The 14,705-nt window shown below is 47.4% G+C and overlaps 1 protein-coding gene across 1 annotated transcript; it reads right to left on the reverse strand.

Moving 5' to 3' along the window:
• Window positions 1-1,054: 1,054 nt before the first annotated feature.
• Window positions 1,055-3,365, reverse strand: LOC790024 (protocadherin-8-like; the record flags this gene model as incomplete). The annotated part of the gene is given in 4 exon segments (XM_010810783.3): window positions 1,055-1,455; window positions 1,458-1,516; window positions 1,518-2,884; window positions 3,219-3,365. Coding segments are annotated over 4 exon segments (1,974 nt in total), but the record flags the coding sequence as incomplete, so codon positions are not given.
• Window positions 3,366-14,705: the final 11,340 nt, after the last annotated feature.

Below are 14,705 nucleotides of genomic sequence, written 5' to 3' on the forward strand. Positions count from 1 at the left end.
AAACCCTGAAGGAAAGGACTCAAGCTGGATTCACAAGGCAGTTGCTATGCTATGCTATGCTAAGTCACATCAGTCGTGCCCGACTCTGTGTGACCCCATAGACGGCAGCCCACCAGGCTCCCCTGTCCCTGGGACTTTCCAGGCAAGAACACTGGAGTGGGTTGCCATTTCCTTCTCCAATGCATGAAAGTGAAAAGTGAAAGTGAAGTCGCTCAGTCCTGTCTGACTCTTAGCAACCCCATGGACTGCAGCCCACCAGGCTCCTCCATCCATGGGATTTTCCAGGCAAGAGTACTGGAGTGGGGTGCCACTGCCTTCTCCGCACAAGGCAGTTACCAGGGACCCAAACAGTAGGAACACACATGGGCTTCCAGGAACACAGGACCATCAGGCCTTCTCCTGCCCTCATCTGTGAAGAACTTTACCTCTCCAAGAAAATAATTAACACATCCCAAAAAGTCAGCCATTTGAAGTCCCAAACCTGATCAGGCACTGAATCTTCACAAAGCTTCCAGGGTGAAAATCCACTAAAGGTTAACGATGGCACTAAGAGAGTTGGGGGTGCGCTATCCAACTCCCCTTCTGAGGTGAGGAGCATAAGGACACCCCGCTGTCCCCGGACTGGGAAATTTCTGCAGCCTCGCCCTCCCGGGGCCTCTGAGGAAACGGAAAGCGGCGGTGTCTCCACGAAGCAGCTCAGGCTGAAGCCCCCAGAGTCACAGCCCCTGACCCTCTGCAACTTGGAGCGGCCTGGTCATTCACTGCTCGAGTGGCACCAGCTCCGGCCGCGCTCCTAAAGCTTCCTCCTCCGCGGCCCGGGCGGGGCCAAGTAACGTGACCCCGGCCACCAGGAGAAGGCTGCAAGGGCTGGCCGAGAACCCGACCACGGCCACGGAGAGCTCAAGGAGCCGCTCTGCGCGCCCCTTCCCGGTTCGGCGGCGGCGCCGGCGGTGGCACCAGCACCATTTGTCCGCCAGGTGGTGCAGGAAGCGCGGGTACCGGAAGCACCGCGCCCGAGCGCCGCAGGGCCAGCCGGCCTTCGTCCAGCGCCGCGACGACCGCCGTCAGCGGGCCGGCGGGCTGCGGGGACCGCCGACGCTGCAGCGATAGCTCCCCCGGGGCCGCCGTCGCCGCGGAGCTGGAGATGAGTCAGCTGCGCGTCAAGGCCTTTGTCCGCGTCCCTGGCCTGCTGTCGGGTCGCCAGGGAGCACAGGGACGCGTCCCACGGCGGAGGCAGCAGGGCTGAGCCATCGACGAGCTCCGGGGTCACCAGCCGGGGCGCGCGCTCGTCCTGGCCCTGCATCTGCAGCTCCGCCGTGGCCCGGCCTCGCAGCGGCGGCGAGCCGCCGTCCAGCGCCTCCAGCCCTAGCTGCAGCCTGGCCAGTTCCTCGAGGTTAAAACTCCGTCGTGCGCGCAGCCGCCCCGTGACGGGGTCCCCCGAGACGTAGGTGGCCAGGCGCCCCCAGCCAGGCCCACCTCAGCGTCCAGCAGCCGGTGGGCGACCTGGCCGTTGAGGGTCCCTGGCGGCCACCGTGGCCAAGTAGGCCCCGGGCGGGTTGTTCTTGCGCACTGACACCTCATAGACTGGCCGTGTGAAGAGCGGCGCGTTGTCGTTCTCGTCGCCCACGCGCCCCGTGTAGGGCCGCACTGTGCGCAGCGGGGGCGCGCCGCGGTCCTCGGCCACCAGCGTCAGGTTGTACTCGGAGATGCGCTCGCGGTCCAGGGACGCCGCGGTCACCACCAGGTAGCTGCCCGCGTAGGCCGGCTGCAGCCGGAAGTGCTCGTGCCCGTAGAGGGCGCAACGCACCTGCCCATTGGCGCCCGAGTCCCTGTCCGAGGTGCTGACCAGCGCCACCAGGCTCTCGCGCGCCGCCCCCTCCCGCACCAGCGAGACGGCGCCCGCCTCCGGCGTCCCAGGCCCGGTCGACGAGGTGGCCTCCGCTCCCCCAAGAGCGGCGGCGGCGGCGGGGAAGGGCGAGGCAGCAGGCGCGCCCGGGGCGGCCAGCGGGGTGATGGAGATGTCCGGAGCGTTGTCATTGACGTCGCGGAGGCGCACGATGACCTTGCAGGTGGCGGCGCGGGGCCCGGGGCCGCGGTCCTGCGCCCGCACGTCCAGTTCGTAAGTGTCCTGGCGCTCGTAGTCCACGGGCCCCGCCAGGGTGAGGCGGCCGGAGCGCGGGTCCAGGCGGAAGAGGCGGCGCGCCTCGGGCGGGGTGCGGGCCCCGAAGGCGAACACCACGTCGCTGTTGGGGCCCTCGTCGGGGTCCGCCGCGTCCAGGTCTAGCAGGAGCGAGCCCACGGGCGCGTCCTCAGCCAGCTCCACTTCCGCCACGGCACCCTGCGGGAAGGCCGGGCTGTGGTCGTTGGCGTCCAGCACGCGCACGCTGAGGGCTGCCGTGGCGGAGCGCGGCGGGCGGCCGCCGTCCTGGGCCACCAGCCCCAGGCTGTAGGTGGCCTGGCTCTCGCGGTCCAGCTCCTGCAGCAGCACCAAGTCGGCGCACTGGGCACCGTCCGCGCGCGTCTGCAGCTCCACGCGGAAGGGGCTGTGGGGCTCGTCCAGGCACACGCTTTGCAGCCCGTTGGCGCCCACATCCTCGTCCACGGGCACCTCCAGGGCGATGCGCGTGCCCACCGCCGCGCCCTTGGACACCTCCACGGGAATCTGAGCCCGGGGGAAGCGCGGCGCATGGTCGTTGATGTCCCTCACCAACACCTCCAAGTGCACCAGCAGGAACTGCTCCTGGGAGAAGCTGACCACGTTGAAGGCCAGCACGCACTGAGGGGCCTGGCCGCACAGCCGCTCTCGGTCCAGGCCCGCGTCCCAGACGGTCATCTTGTCGCCCTAGCGCAGCGAGCTGTTTATCAGGCGGAACCGACCCAGTACCTAGCGCTGGGAATTAAACAGGACGTGGTCACACAGAACACTGATGAAGGTGCTGGGGGCTTCTTCCTCATAGGTGTAGAAATCGACAGTTTCGATTCAATACCCTGACACCTGCAGCAGCCACAGAAGCAGCAGGGGCTCCAGTCCACCCCTGAGTAAAGTGTCAGCGGGGAATCTGAGCCTGCAGTGAGACATTCTTGGGCCTCACCCGCCCTTCTGAGCGCACAGTCAGGAGACACTTGCCCTCTTAAATACTTATGATCACTAAACCCTCTTCTGCTGTGTAATCGCTTTTCTCTGCCCTGGGCGCAAGCATGCTTCTTCTAAACCCTACCAGGGAGACTGCAGAGAGAAAAATATGCAAATAAGCCTCCACCGGAGCCAATCCACAGTCTCCTGGCCTCCGGGTCTTGTTCCCTTGAAAGAGCTCGAAGGAGGGCCCGGGGAGCTGAACAGTGGCCAGGTCAATGCAGTAGGTCATTGAGATTCCTACAGTTTACACTATAAAAATGCACCCCACTTGCTTTGCCAGCGTGCCAGGAGTCTCACTTTGACAGCCTGAGCAGGGGAGCCGCAGCCTCTTTATTCCTTCCTGAGCACTCATAGTCATCAGACAGAGGCACAGTTTCTATTCTGCTTCACCATTTTGAAACAAACGCATATATGTATCCTTCCCCACCCACGGTTATCCGTCTATACTGAGTTATCATTTCCTGTATTGAGAGATTGTAAGGGAACAGCTTCTTCAGAACCAGGCAGTGTCTAATCAGAAAAGCACGGTTTTCCAAAGTAATCAATTCTGAATAGCTTTTCCCTAGCCAAGAAACCATTAATGGCGAAATTTCCACCCCTTCCTCTCCTTTTATGTCAGTAATTGCTTATACATGAAGACTCAGTGTCGGTCAGGGAGGTTTGTCAACGACAAACCACTGTAAGGAATGGTTAAGGGTAAGAAAAAGATTTAAGGAAATATATTGCAGTCAGTCTTGTTAGAAAATTGCTATAGACCAATTATTTTTAAAAAGCCCTTGGCTGAAGAAAACCACGGGTGGCCTGATAGGCTGAAGGCTAAAGAAACATTAAACCATCTGTCTAAAGCACAACAGGCCTGTGTGAGGTTCCCTTTATGTGTGAAGTGTTCTAAATGCTAAACAGCCCCACATGGTAATGATGACATTGTTCCTCGTGCCATGGAGCTGTCATCAAGGCAGAGTGTTCTTTAACCAGTCATCTTGAATAAAATCAGTGAGCAGGCTGAGTTATTAATATGCCCAGGCTATTCTTGGCTCCTACATGTTCTGTAATGTTATTGATTCCTGCAGAGACATGTCAGTAAATGACTTTTTTTTTTTTTTTTTCTATCTTAGGAAGGAGTTGCACTTATCTTAGCACCAGGATCTGTGAACCCAGTTCTGAAACTGAGCCACCTTTGATGAGATAATTAATTTCCAGGGGTTTTAATTTAGTGGAGCATTTGGCAATGAGTCTAATTACAAGTACCAGCAACTGATAGAGAAGTACAGCGGGGAGCATGAGTTGATTTTCATCGGGTACTCTGAGATTCTGCAAAGAGCTTCTTTTTGTTTAGTTTTTTATAATTTTATTTTTTTTATTGCAGTATAGTTGGTTTACAGTGTTGTGCCAATCTCTGCTGTTATAAAGTGACTGTTATACACATATAGACATTTTTTTTTTTTTAATATTTTTTCCATTGTGGTTTATCATGAGATATTGAATCTAGAAGGACTGGGAGTTTGGGATTAGCAGAGGTAAACTATTATACATATAATGGATAGACAACAAGATCATATTGTACTTTAGATTTTTTAAAGTTTGCTTTTTAAAATTCAGATGAGGCATTAATCTGAAGAAGGATACAACCCCCTTTCAGTTTAGTGAGACTAGATTTCTTGTAAGCCAGTATCTTCAATGATATTACGACAGTGTGCTTTCTGTCTTAGAACTGGGTATTTCAGTGAAGCATCTGGTTATTCTGCCTTTGGGTCTTGAAAACAAGAGGACCTGATCTCTTTACCCAACTCCTTAATTCCTATATGCACCTTACTGGAAGACTGAAAACCGATCCAACCCATGCCTTTTAAAAGGCACATGCTTTCATGCACTTCGCCAGGAGAGGGACCCATTTAACCACAGTCCAAGTCTCTCTCACAGTCCCTGGCAGGCCTGGCCCTCGATAGTCTTCAGCTTTGTTGTTGCCATTCACGATCAGAAAAACTGCTCAGCATCCTGAAAATGAAGACTAGTCCATGACTCTATCTACCGAACATCAAAGACCCAGATAAAATATTTTAGAAGGCAGGAAATCATACACATTACCTCCACAATGCTAAACATCTGGCCACTTAATGTTTGGAAACATCCAGCTATGATGCTTAAATGCTTGATTGCATTTTCCCCACTTTTCCTCCAGCTGTTTGGCAGCAAGGAGACCATCTATGATAAGAAATGTGCTATATTGTCAGTGATTCATTATTAGTGTTAGCTTCACTTCCTAGTAAACAACCACCTTATTAAAACACTGCTTCATGAATGGAGGACAGCTGGAGTTTCAAGAAAGAGACATTTTCTGAGGCAAAAATCACTTCTGTGCCCATAGAGTGACACCCTGAATAATATAGAAACTGTATGATCTGTGCCCCTAGGGATATGTCATCCGGAAGCAGTGTTTACAGCCTTGAGCTCCGTGGTACTCTCACATTCCATTCTGTTGACTCTGTTAGATAAAAACCTGTCTCAATATTAAAAAAAAACATCATGGCAGAAATTTGCTTTCTGTTGCTTGTTTTCCCATTTGCCAGCATATTGCCAGACTCTAAGCCCATAAAATGTAGTTCTGATCTCTCCTGGGTGCAAACGTGGATCAAAATAAGCAGTGCGACCAAGGGAACCGGCGCCACCACAGGAAGACCAAAATGTGAATAAAGCGGTGACTTGGTCCTCTTGCTCAGTTTGGTTTTAAAAGGGATAAAGGGGAGGATTTGGGTGGACCCCCTGCTGTGTTCGCTTTTGTTCTTGAAACAAAAGCACCAGACAGACGTGCTAGAGTTCCGCCCCCACCACCAAACGCCAGGAAACCAGACCTGTGAAACAGGGTCTGCATTCCAATCATTTTAATAAAAGGTTTTCTTTTTGGCTGAACAAGTAACACCAGTATCCCTGGAACGCTAAAACATGCTATATGAAGCTAAGGTCACTTTCACCATAAACGTGGGGGAAAACTGCCCCTAATTTAAATTAGTGCCTGGGCTTTTGCACCCTTTTGCACATTTCCCTTTTACTGTTACACAAAACCAGCGACATATGCTTAAGGGATATTTGGCTAGATCAAGGTGTCTACACGTCAGAAAAAGCATCAACTTTTATAGAACCTTGCACGCACACTTCTGTGGCCCAGAAACAGTATCCGTGCCATTTAGAACAAATCACTGTGTGTACTACACTGAGACCCATTTTCATTTCTCAACTGAACAAACATTCTGGAGACGAATGAGCAAAACATTATCAAGTGCAATGTTTCTATCTTCAAGGAGCAACTTCTAGAAATTGAAGCTATGAAGACTGTTGGAGAGAAAACAAATCAACCTAACGGCTGAGTAGTTCTTTTTTTTTTTTTTTTTTTGTCTTCCTGTTTTAAAAATAATACCTTGAAAAAACTGAAGTCATTCTTCAGCAGTGTGAGCCCCCCAGATTGAGAGTAACGGTTCTAAGCGCTCTCAGAAGAAGGTTCATTATCTCCCGTTCCTGTTACCCCACTGCATAATCAGTTTGTTATTAGGTCTTAACTGCACAGTCATTTATAAGAAAAGTTAGCAAATTGCTGGTCCTTTTTGGAAAATGATTTTCGGGAAAATAATTCAGCCCTGAATTCAGCCAAAATACTGTCCTCAAGCATAGCCTAAAAACAAATGATATTTATCAACTTTTTAAGTACTTTAACCTAGAGAAAATCACAGGGAAATGCTATAGAGTAGCAACACTAATCACAAACTCCCCTTAACGTAATCTTCACTTAGAGAAAAGTTTCCTGTAGGATCATTATGTTAATAACGATATTATCAAAATTATGTAATCTTAAAATAGTGGATACAACTAGTTTTTAAATTGCTGATTTTATTAGTCTGATTCTATGAGGAAACTAGGGCTTCGCTGGTGGCTCAGAGGTAAAGAATTCGCCCACCAATGTGGGAGACGAGGGTTGTGTCCCTGGATCAGGAAGATCCCCTGGAGAAGGAAATGACAACCCACTCCAGTATTCTTGCCTGGAGATTTCCATGGACAGAGAAACCTGGCGGACCACAGTTCATGGGATCACAAGTCGCCACGACGTAGCGGCTAGACAGCAACAACATGAAGGAAATTAAATTAATGAATAATGGACAATTGTTTACCTTTTGGGTTCAGGGATACCTTAATCCCCATATGAGCCAGAGAAATTAACTTTGGTACCTGACTTTTGTCACTGGCTCAAGGGCCATACTTTGCCTTCTTACTACCCTACAGGAAGGAAAACCCCCTCCTACTCAACAATGTTGCAAAGCAAGACAAGAATAAAAGAATATGGATTGAGAAGCAACTTTTCATCTGTCTTATTTTAACTTCATCTCTCTTCCTCTTACCTAAATCTTTCTATTCCTACCCTATAATAAAGCCTACGACCACCAGTAATCAGAACACTTTGAGGTCCTTTATCAATAGATATTTGATCAAGTGTCAGTGACATAATAAAGCTCACAGTCTTGTAGAAGAAAATGTTGCTGTTGTTTAGTTGCTAAGTCATGTACAACTCTTTTGTTACCCCATTGACTGTAGCCCACCAGGCTCCTCTGCCCATGGGATTTCCCAGGCAAGAATACTGGAGTGGGTGGTCATTTCCTTCTCCAGGGCATCTTCCCAACTCAGGGTGTCTCCTGCATAGCAGGCAGATTCTTGACCACTGAGCCACCTGGAAAAGAAAATAGTTCAACATTATAAAATAAACCAGAAGAGTTCAGAGGAGACATGGTGCCAGATAATGTGGAGAAAGTTATATCAAATGCAACAAGGAAGAGGTCGCAGACTTGACAGGTAAAATCACAGTCAGCCAGAACTACCAGGGATGCAGAGAACCTGGGAGTGTTGTTCCAAGCTGTAAGGAGAGGCAGGCACAAAAGCCTTCGCTGGGCACTGAGTATACCAGTAGGTTGGAGTGGATGGCTTTAGGAGAATAAGCTTGAATGGGTGGCACAGCTGAGGAGAACCTTGATGCTAAGCTGAAGACTTTAGACACTTTTAAAGGAGCGGGGAGAAAACACGGAAGTTTGTGGGGAAAGAGCAGCAACCTGGAATACATATCAACAATGATATGTAATCTATTACTGTGTGTGTGAGTTGTTCAATTGTGTCCAACTTTTTGCAACTTTCCTGTAGTCCATCAGGCTCCTCTGTCTACGGGATTCTCCAGGCAAGAATACTGGAGTGGATTGCCATTCCCTCCTCCAGAGGATCTTTCTGACCCAAGGATCGAACCCTGGTCTCCTGCATTTCAGACAGATTCTTCACCGTTTGAGCTACAGGGAAGTCGCATTCTATTCCTGTAGTTCCCCCTAACTAAGGATCATATGTTCCAATACCCCTTGATGCGTGAAATCACAGAGAGTACTGTTAAGTTTTTTGCTATACATACAGCCTCAGTTCAGTTCAACTCAGTCGCTCAGTCATGTCCGACTCTTTGTGACCCCATGGTCTGCAGCACGCCAGGCCTCCCTGTCCATCACCAACTCCCGGAGTTTACTCAGACTCACATCCATCAAGTCGGTGATGCCATCCAGCCATCTCATCCTCTGTCTTCCCCTTCTTCTCCCGCCTTCAATCTTTCCCATCAGGGTCTTTTCCAATGAGTCAGTTCTTCACATCAGGTGGCCAAAGTATTGGAGTTTCAGCTTCAGCATCAGTCCTTCCAATGAATATTCAAGACTGATTTCCTTTAGGATGGACTGGTTGGATCTCCTTGCAGTCCAAGAGACTCTCAAGAGTCGTCTCCAACACCACAGTTCAAAAGCATCAATTCTTCGGCATTTAGCTTTCTTTGTAGTCCAACTCTCACATCCATACATGACAACTGGAAAAGCCATAGCTTTCACTAGACAGACTTCTGTTGGTAAAGTAATGTTTCTGTTTTTTAATATGCTGCTAGGTTGGTCATACCTTTTCTTCCAAGGAGCCAGTGTCTTTTAATTTCATAGCCGCAATCACCATCTGCAGTGAATTTGGAGCCCCAAAATTAAAGTCTGTCACTTTTCCCCATCTGTTTGCCATGAAGGGATGGGACCAGATGCCATGACCTTAGTTTTCTGAATGTTGAGCTTTAAGCCAACTTTTTCACTCTCCTTTTTCACTTTCATCAAGAGACTCTTTAGTTCTTCTTCATTTTCTGCCACAAGTGTGGTGTCATCTGCACATCTGAAGTTATTGATATTTCTTCCAGCAATCTTGATTCCAGCTTGTGCTTCAGCCAGCCCAGCATTTCTCATGATGTACTCTACATATAAGTTAAATAAGCAGGGTGACAGTATACAACCTTGACATACTCCTTTCCTGATTTGGAACCAGACTGTGTTCCATGTCCAGTTCTAACTAGTGCTTCTTGACCTGAATACAGATTTCTCAGAAGGCAGGTTAGGTGGTCTGGTATCCCCTTCTCTTTAAGAATTTTCCACAGTTTGTTGTGATCCACACAGTCAAATGCTTTGGCATAGTCAATAAAGCAAAGTAGATGTTTTCCTGGAACTCTCTCGCTTTTTTGATGATCCAGTGGATATTGGCAATTTAATCTCTGGTTCCTCTACCTTTTCTAAATCCAGCTTGAACATCTGAAAGTTCATGGTTCACGTATTGCTGAAGCCTGGGTTGGAGAATTTTGAGCATTACTTTGCTAGTGTGTGAGATGAGTGCAATTGTGCAGTTGTTTGAGCATTCTTTGGCATTGACTTTCTTTGGGATTGGAATGAAAACTGACCTTTTCCCATCCTGTGGCCACTGCTGAGTTTTTTAAATTTGCTGGCATATTGAGTGCAGCACTTTCACAGCATCGTCTTTCAGGATTTGAAATAGCTCAACTGGAATTCCATCACCTCCACTAGCTTTGTTCGTAGTGATGCTTTCTAAGGCCCACTTGACTTCACATTCCAGGACGTCCGGCTCTAAGTCAGTGATCACACCATTGTGATTATCTGGGTCATGAAGATCTTTTTTGTACAGTTCTTCTGTGTATTCTTGCCACCTCTTCTTAGTATCTTCTGCTTCTGTTAGATCCCTACCATTTCAGTCTTATATTGAGCCCATCTTTGCATGAAATGTTCCCTTGGTATCTCTAATTTTCTTGAAGAGATCTCTAGTCTTTCCCATTCTATTGTTTTCCTCTATTTCTTTGCTCTGACTACTAAGGAAGGCTTTCTTATCTCTCCTTGCTATTCTTTGGAACTCTGCATTTAAATGGGTATATCTTTCCTTATCTCCTTTGCCTTTGGAAAACCACAGTCACAGAAAACTAACCAACCTGATCACATGGACCACAGTACACTTCAGTTCAGTCACTCAGTCGTGTCCGACTCTTTGTGACCCCATGAATCGCAGCACGCCAGGCCTCCCTGTCCATCACCAACTCCCGGAGTTCACTCAGACTCACGTCCATCGAGTTAGTGATGCCATCCAACCATCTCATCTTCTGTCGTCCCTTTCTCCTCCTGCCCCCAATCCCTCCCAGCATCAGAGTCTTTTCCAATGAGTCAACTCTTCACATGAGGTGGCCAAAGTACTGGAGTTTCAGCTTTAGCATCATTCCTTCCAAAGAAATCCCAGGGCTGATCTCCTTCAGAATGGACTGGTTGGATCTCCTTGCAGTCCAAGGGACTCTCAAGAGTCTTCTCCAACACCACAGTTCAAAAGCATCAATTCTTCGGTGCTCAGCCTTCTTCACAGTCCAACTCTCACATCCATACATGACCACAGGAAAAACCATAGCCTTGACTAGACGAACCTTTGTTGGCAAAGTAATGTCTCTGCTTTTGAATATGCTATATAGGTTGGTCATAACTTTCCTTCCAAGGAGTAAGCGTCTTTTAATTTCATGGCTGCAGTCACCATCTGCAGTGATTTTGGAGCCCAGAAAAATAAAGTCTGACACTGTTTTCCCATCTATTTGCCATGAAGTGATGGGACCAGATGCCATGATCTTCGTTTTCTGAATGTTGAGCTTTAAGCCAACTTTTTCACTCTCCACTTTCACCTTCATCAGGAAGCTTTTTAGTTCCTCTTCACTTTCTGCCATAAGGGTGGTGTCATCTGCATATCTGAGGTTATTGATATTTCTCCCGGCAATCTTGATTCCAGCTTGTGCTTCCTGCAGTCCAGTGTTTCTCACGATGTACTCTGCATATAAGTTAAATAGGCAGGGTGACAATATATAGCCTTGACGTACTCCTTTTCCTATTTGGAACCAGTCTGTTGTTCCATGTCCAGTTCTAACTGTTGCCTCCTGACCTGCATACAGATTTCTCAAGAGGCAGATCAGGTGGTCTGGTATTCCCATCTTTTTCAGGATTTTCCACAGTTTATTGTGATCCACACAGTGAAAGGCTTTGGCATAGTCAATAAAGCAGAAATAGATGTTTTTCTGGAACTCTCTTGCTTTTTCCATGATCCAACAGATGTTGGCAATTTGATCTCATGGACCACAGCCTTGTATAACTCAATGAAACTATGAGCCATGCTGTGTAGGGCCACCCAAGATGGACAGGTCATGGTGGAGAGTTCTGACAAAACGTGGCCCACTGGAGAAGAGAATGGCAAACCACTTCAGTATTCTTGCCTTGAGAACCCCATGAACAGTATGAAAAAGCAAAAAGATAGGACACTGAAAGATGAACTCCCCAGGTCAGTAGGTGCCAAATATGCTACTGGAGATCAGTGGAGAAATAACTCCAGAAAGAATGAAGGGATGGAGCCAAAGCAAAAACAACACCCAGTTGTGAATGTGACCAGTGATAGAAGCAAAGTCCAATTCTTGTAAAGAGCAATATTGCATAGGAACCTGGAATGTTAAGTCCATGAATCAAGGCAAATTGGAAGTGATCAAACAGGAGATGGCAAGAGTAAACATTGACACTCTAGGAATCAGCAAACTAAGATGGACTGGAATGGGTGGATTTAATTCTGATGACCATTATATCTAGTACTGTGGGCAAGAATCCCTTAGAAGAAACGGAGTAGCCATCACAGTCAACAAAAGAGTCCAAAAGATAACACTTGGATGCAATCACAAAAATGACAGAATGGTCTCTATTCACTTCCAAGGTAAACCATTCCATATCAAACCATTCAAGTCTATGCCCTGACCAGTAATGCTGAAGAAGCTGAAGTTGAACAGTTCTATGAAGACCTACAAGACCTTCTAGAACTAATACCCAAAAAAGATGTCCTTTTCATTATAGGGGACTGGAATGCAAAAGTAGGAAGTCAAGAAATACTAGAATAGCAGGGAAATTTGGTCTTGGAGTATAGAATGAAGCAGGGGAAAGGCTAATAGAGTTTTGCCAAGAGAATACGCTGGTCATAGCAAACACCCTCTTCCAACAACACAAGAGAAGACTCTACACATGGACATCACAAGATAGTCAATACCAGAATCAGATTGATTATATCCTTTGCAGGCACAAATGGAGAAGCTCCATACAGTCAGCAAAAACAAGACCAGGAGTTGACCATGGCTCCATCATGAACCATGATTGCCAAATTCAGACTTAAATTGAAGAAAGTAAGGAAAACCACTGAACCATTCAGGTATGACCTAAATCAAATCCCTTATGATTACACAGTGGAAGTGACAAATAGATTCAAGGGATTAGATCTGATAGACAGAATGCCTGAAGAACTATGGACGGAGGTTCGTGACATTGTACAGAAGGCAGTGATCAAGACCATCCCCAAGAAAAAGAAATGCAAAATGGCAAAATGGTTGTCTGATGAGGCCTTACAAATAGCTATGAAAAGAAGAGAAGCGAAAGGCGAAGGAGAAAAGGAAAGACATACAGACAGCCTATGGGGTCACAAAGAGTCAGACACAACTCAGCAACTAAACCACACCATCATATATCTATGATAAAGTTTAACTTATAAATCAGGCATAGTAAGAGATTAACAGCAATAATTAATAAAATATAACAACTTTAACAACACCATAATAAAGGTTATGTGAATGCTATTTCTCTCTCCCTCCCTTTCCTTCTCCGCCATCTAAATATCTTACTGTACAAATTTAATGCATTTTCCATGCTCACTAAGCATTTCTCATGCACTGTGGCCATAGCTTTTGCAATTTGAGGCACAACAGCAAAACTAGCACAAATTTCTTTTTCTTTTTCCACAACTTTATGGATAGAAAATTTATTAATACCATAGATGGTAGCAACCTCAGCATACAATTTTTTTTTCTTATTAAGTGGGGCATCTTTCACCTTTCCACTTAAAGGAAGTGCATTGTGGCTTTCCTTTTGCATATTCAAATTGCCAGCATCACTGCTCTGGCAGTTTGGAACCATTATTAAGTCAAATAAGGGTTGCCTGAACACAGCACTGTGATGCCAACGACAGCCTATCTGATAACATGATGGCTTCTAGATGACTCAGGGGCAGGATGCAATAGACAGAGGATGATTCACGTCCCGGGTGGGATGGAGCAGAATGGCACAAGATTTTATTATCTTACTCAGAACAGCATGAAGTTGGAAAAAAAAAATAGGGGAGTGCTTATTTCTGGAATTTTCTGTTTAATATTTTCAGACCTCAGTTGACCATAGGTAACTTAAACCAGGTGAAACCACAGTGATGTGGGCAGGGGGACTACTGTGCGATAAATCATGCTAAATGATTGCTTTTCTTGAACACTGGTGAAATGCTTGAAAACAGTTGTTTTGTCATATGGTGGTAATTTTATTCCTAGCTACTGGGCATATACCCTGTGTGTGTCAGTTGGTCAGTCTCGTCCGACTTTTTGCAACCCCATGGACTGTAGCCCACCAGGCTTCTCTGTCTGTGGGATTCTCCAGGCAAGAATACCGGAGTGGATTGTCATTCCCTTCTCCAGAGAATCTTCCCGACCCAGGGGTCGAACCCTGGTCTCCTGCATTGCAGGCAGATTCTTTACTGTTGGAGCTACAGGGAAGTCTCTAAGGAAACCATAACTGAAGAAGACACATGTACGTCAGTGTTGATTGAAGCACTATTTACAGTCGCTAGGACATAGAAGCAACCTAGATATCCATCGACAGACGAATGGATCAAGAATCTGTGGTACGTACACACAGTGGAATGTTACTCATCTATAAAGGAATGCGTTTGAGTCAGTTCTAATGAAGTGGATGAACCTAGAGCCCATTACACAGAGTGAAGGAAGTCAGAAAGAGAAAAACAAAGATCATATGTGAATGCATATATATGGAGTCTAGAAAGGTGGCCCTAATGGACCCGTTTGCAGGGCAGCAGTGGAGACGCAGACACAAAGAGTGGACTTGCAGACCCAGTGGGGAAGGAGAGGGCGGGACGAACTGAGAGAGCAGCACTGAAATGTATCCATTACCGTACGTAAAATAGATGACCAGTGGGAATTTGCTCTATGACACAGGGAGTCCAAATCCAGTGCTCCGTGACAACCTACACAGGTGGGAGGCGGAGGGGAGAGGGAGGGGGGTTCAAGAGGGAGCGGACATGTGAACACCTATGGCTGATTCATGTTGATGTATGGCAGAAACCAATGCAATATTGTAAA

This window comes from Bos taurus, chromosome 12, assembly GCF_002263795.3.
Source record: "Bos taurus isolate L1 Dominette 01449 registration number 42190680 breed Hereford chromosome 12, ARS-UCD2.0, whole genome shotgun sequence".
NCBI lineage: Eukaryota > Metazoa > Chordata > Mammalia > Artiodactyla > Bovidae > Bos > Bos taurus.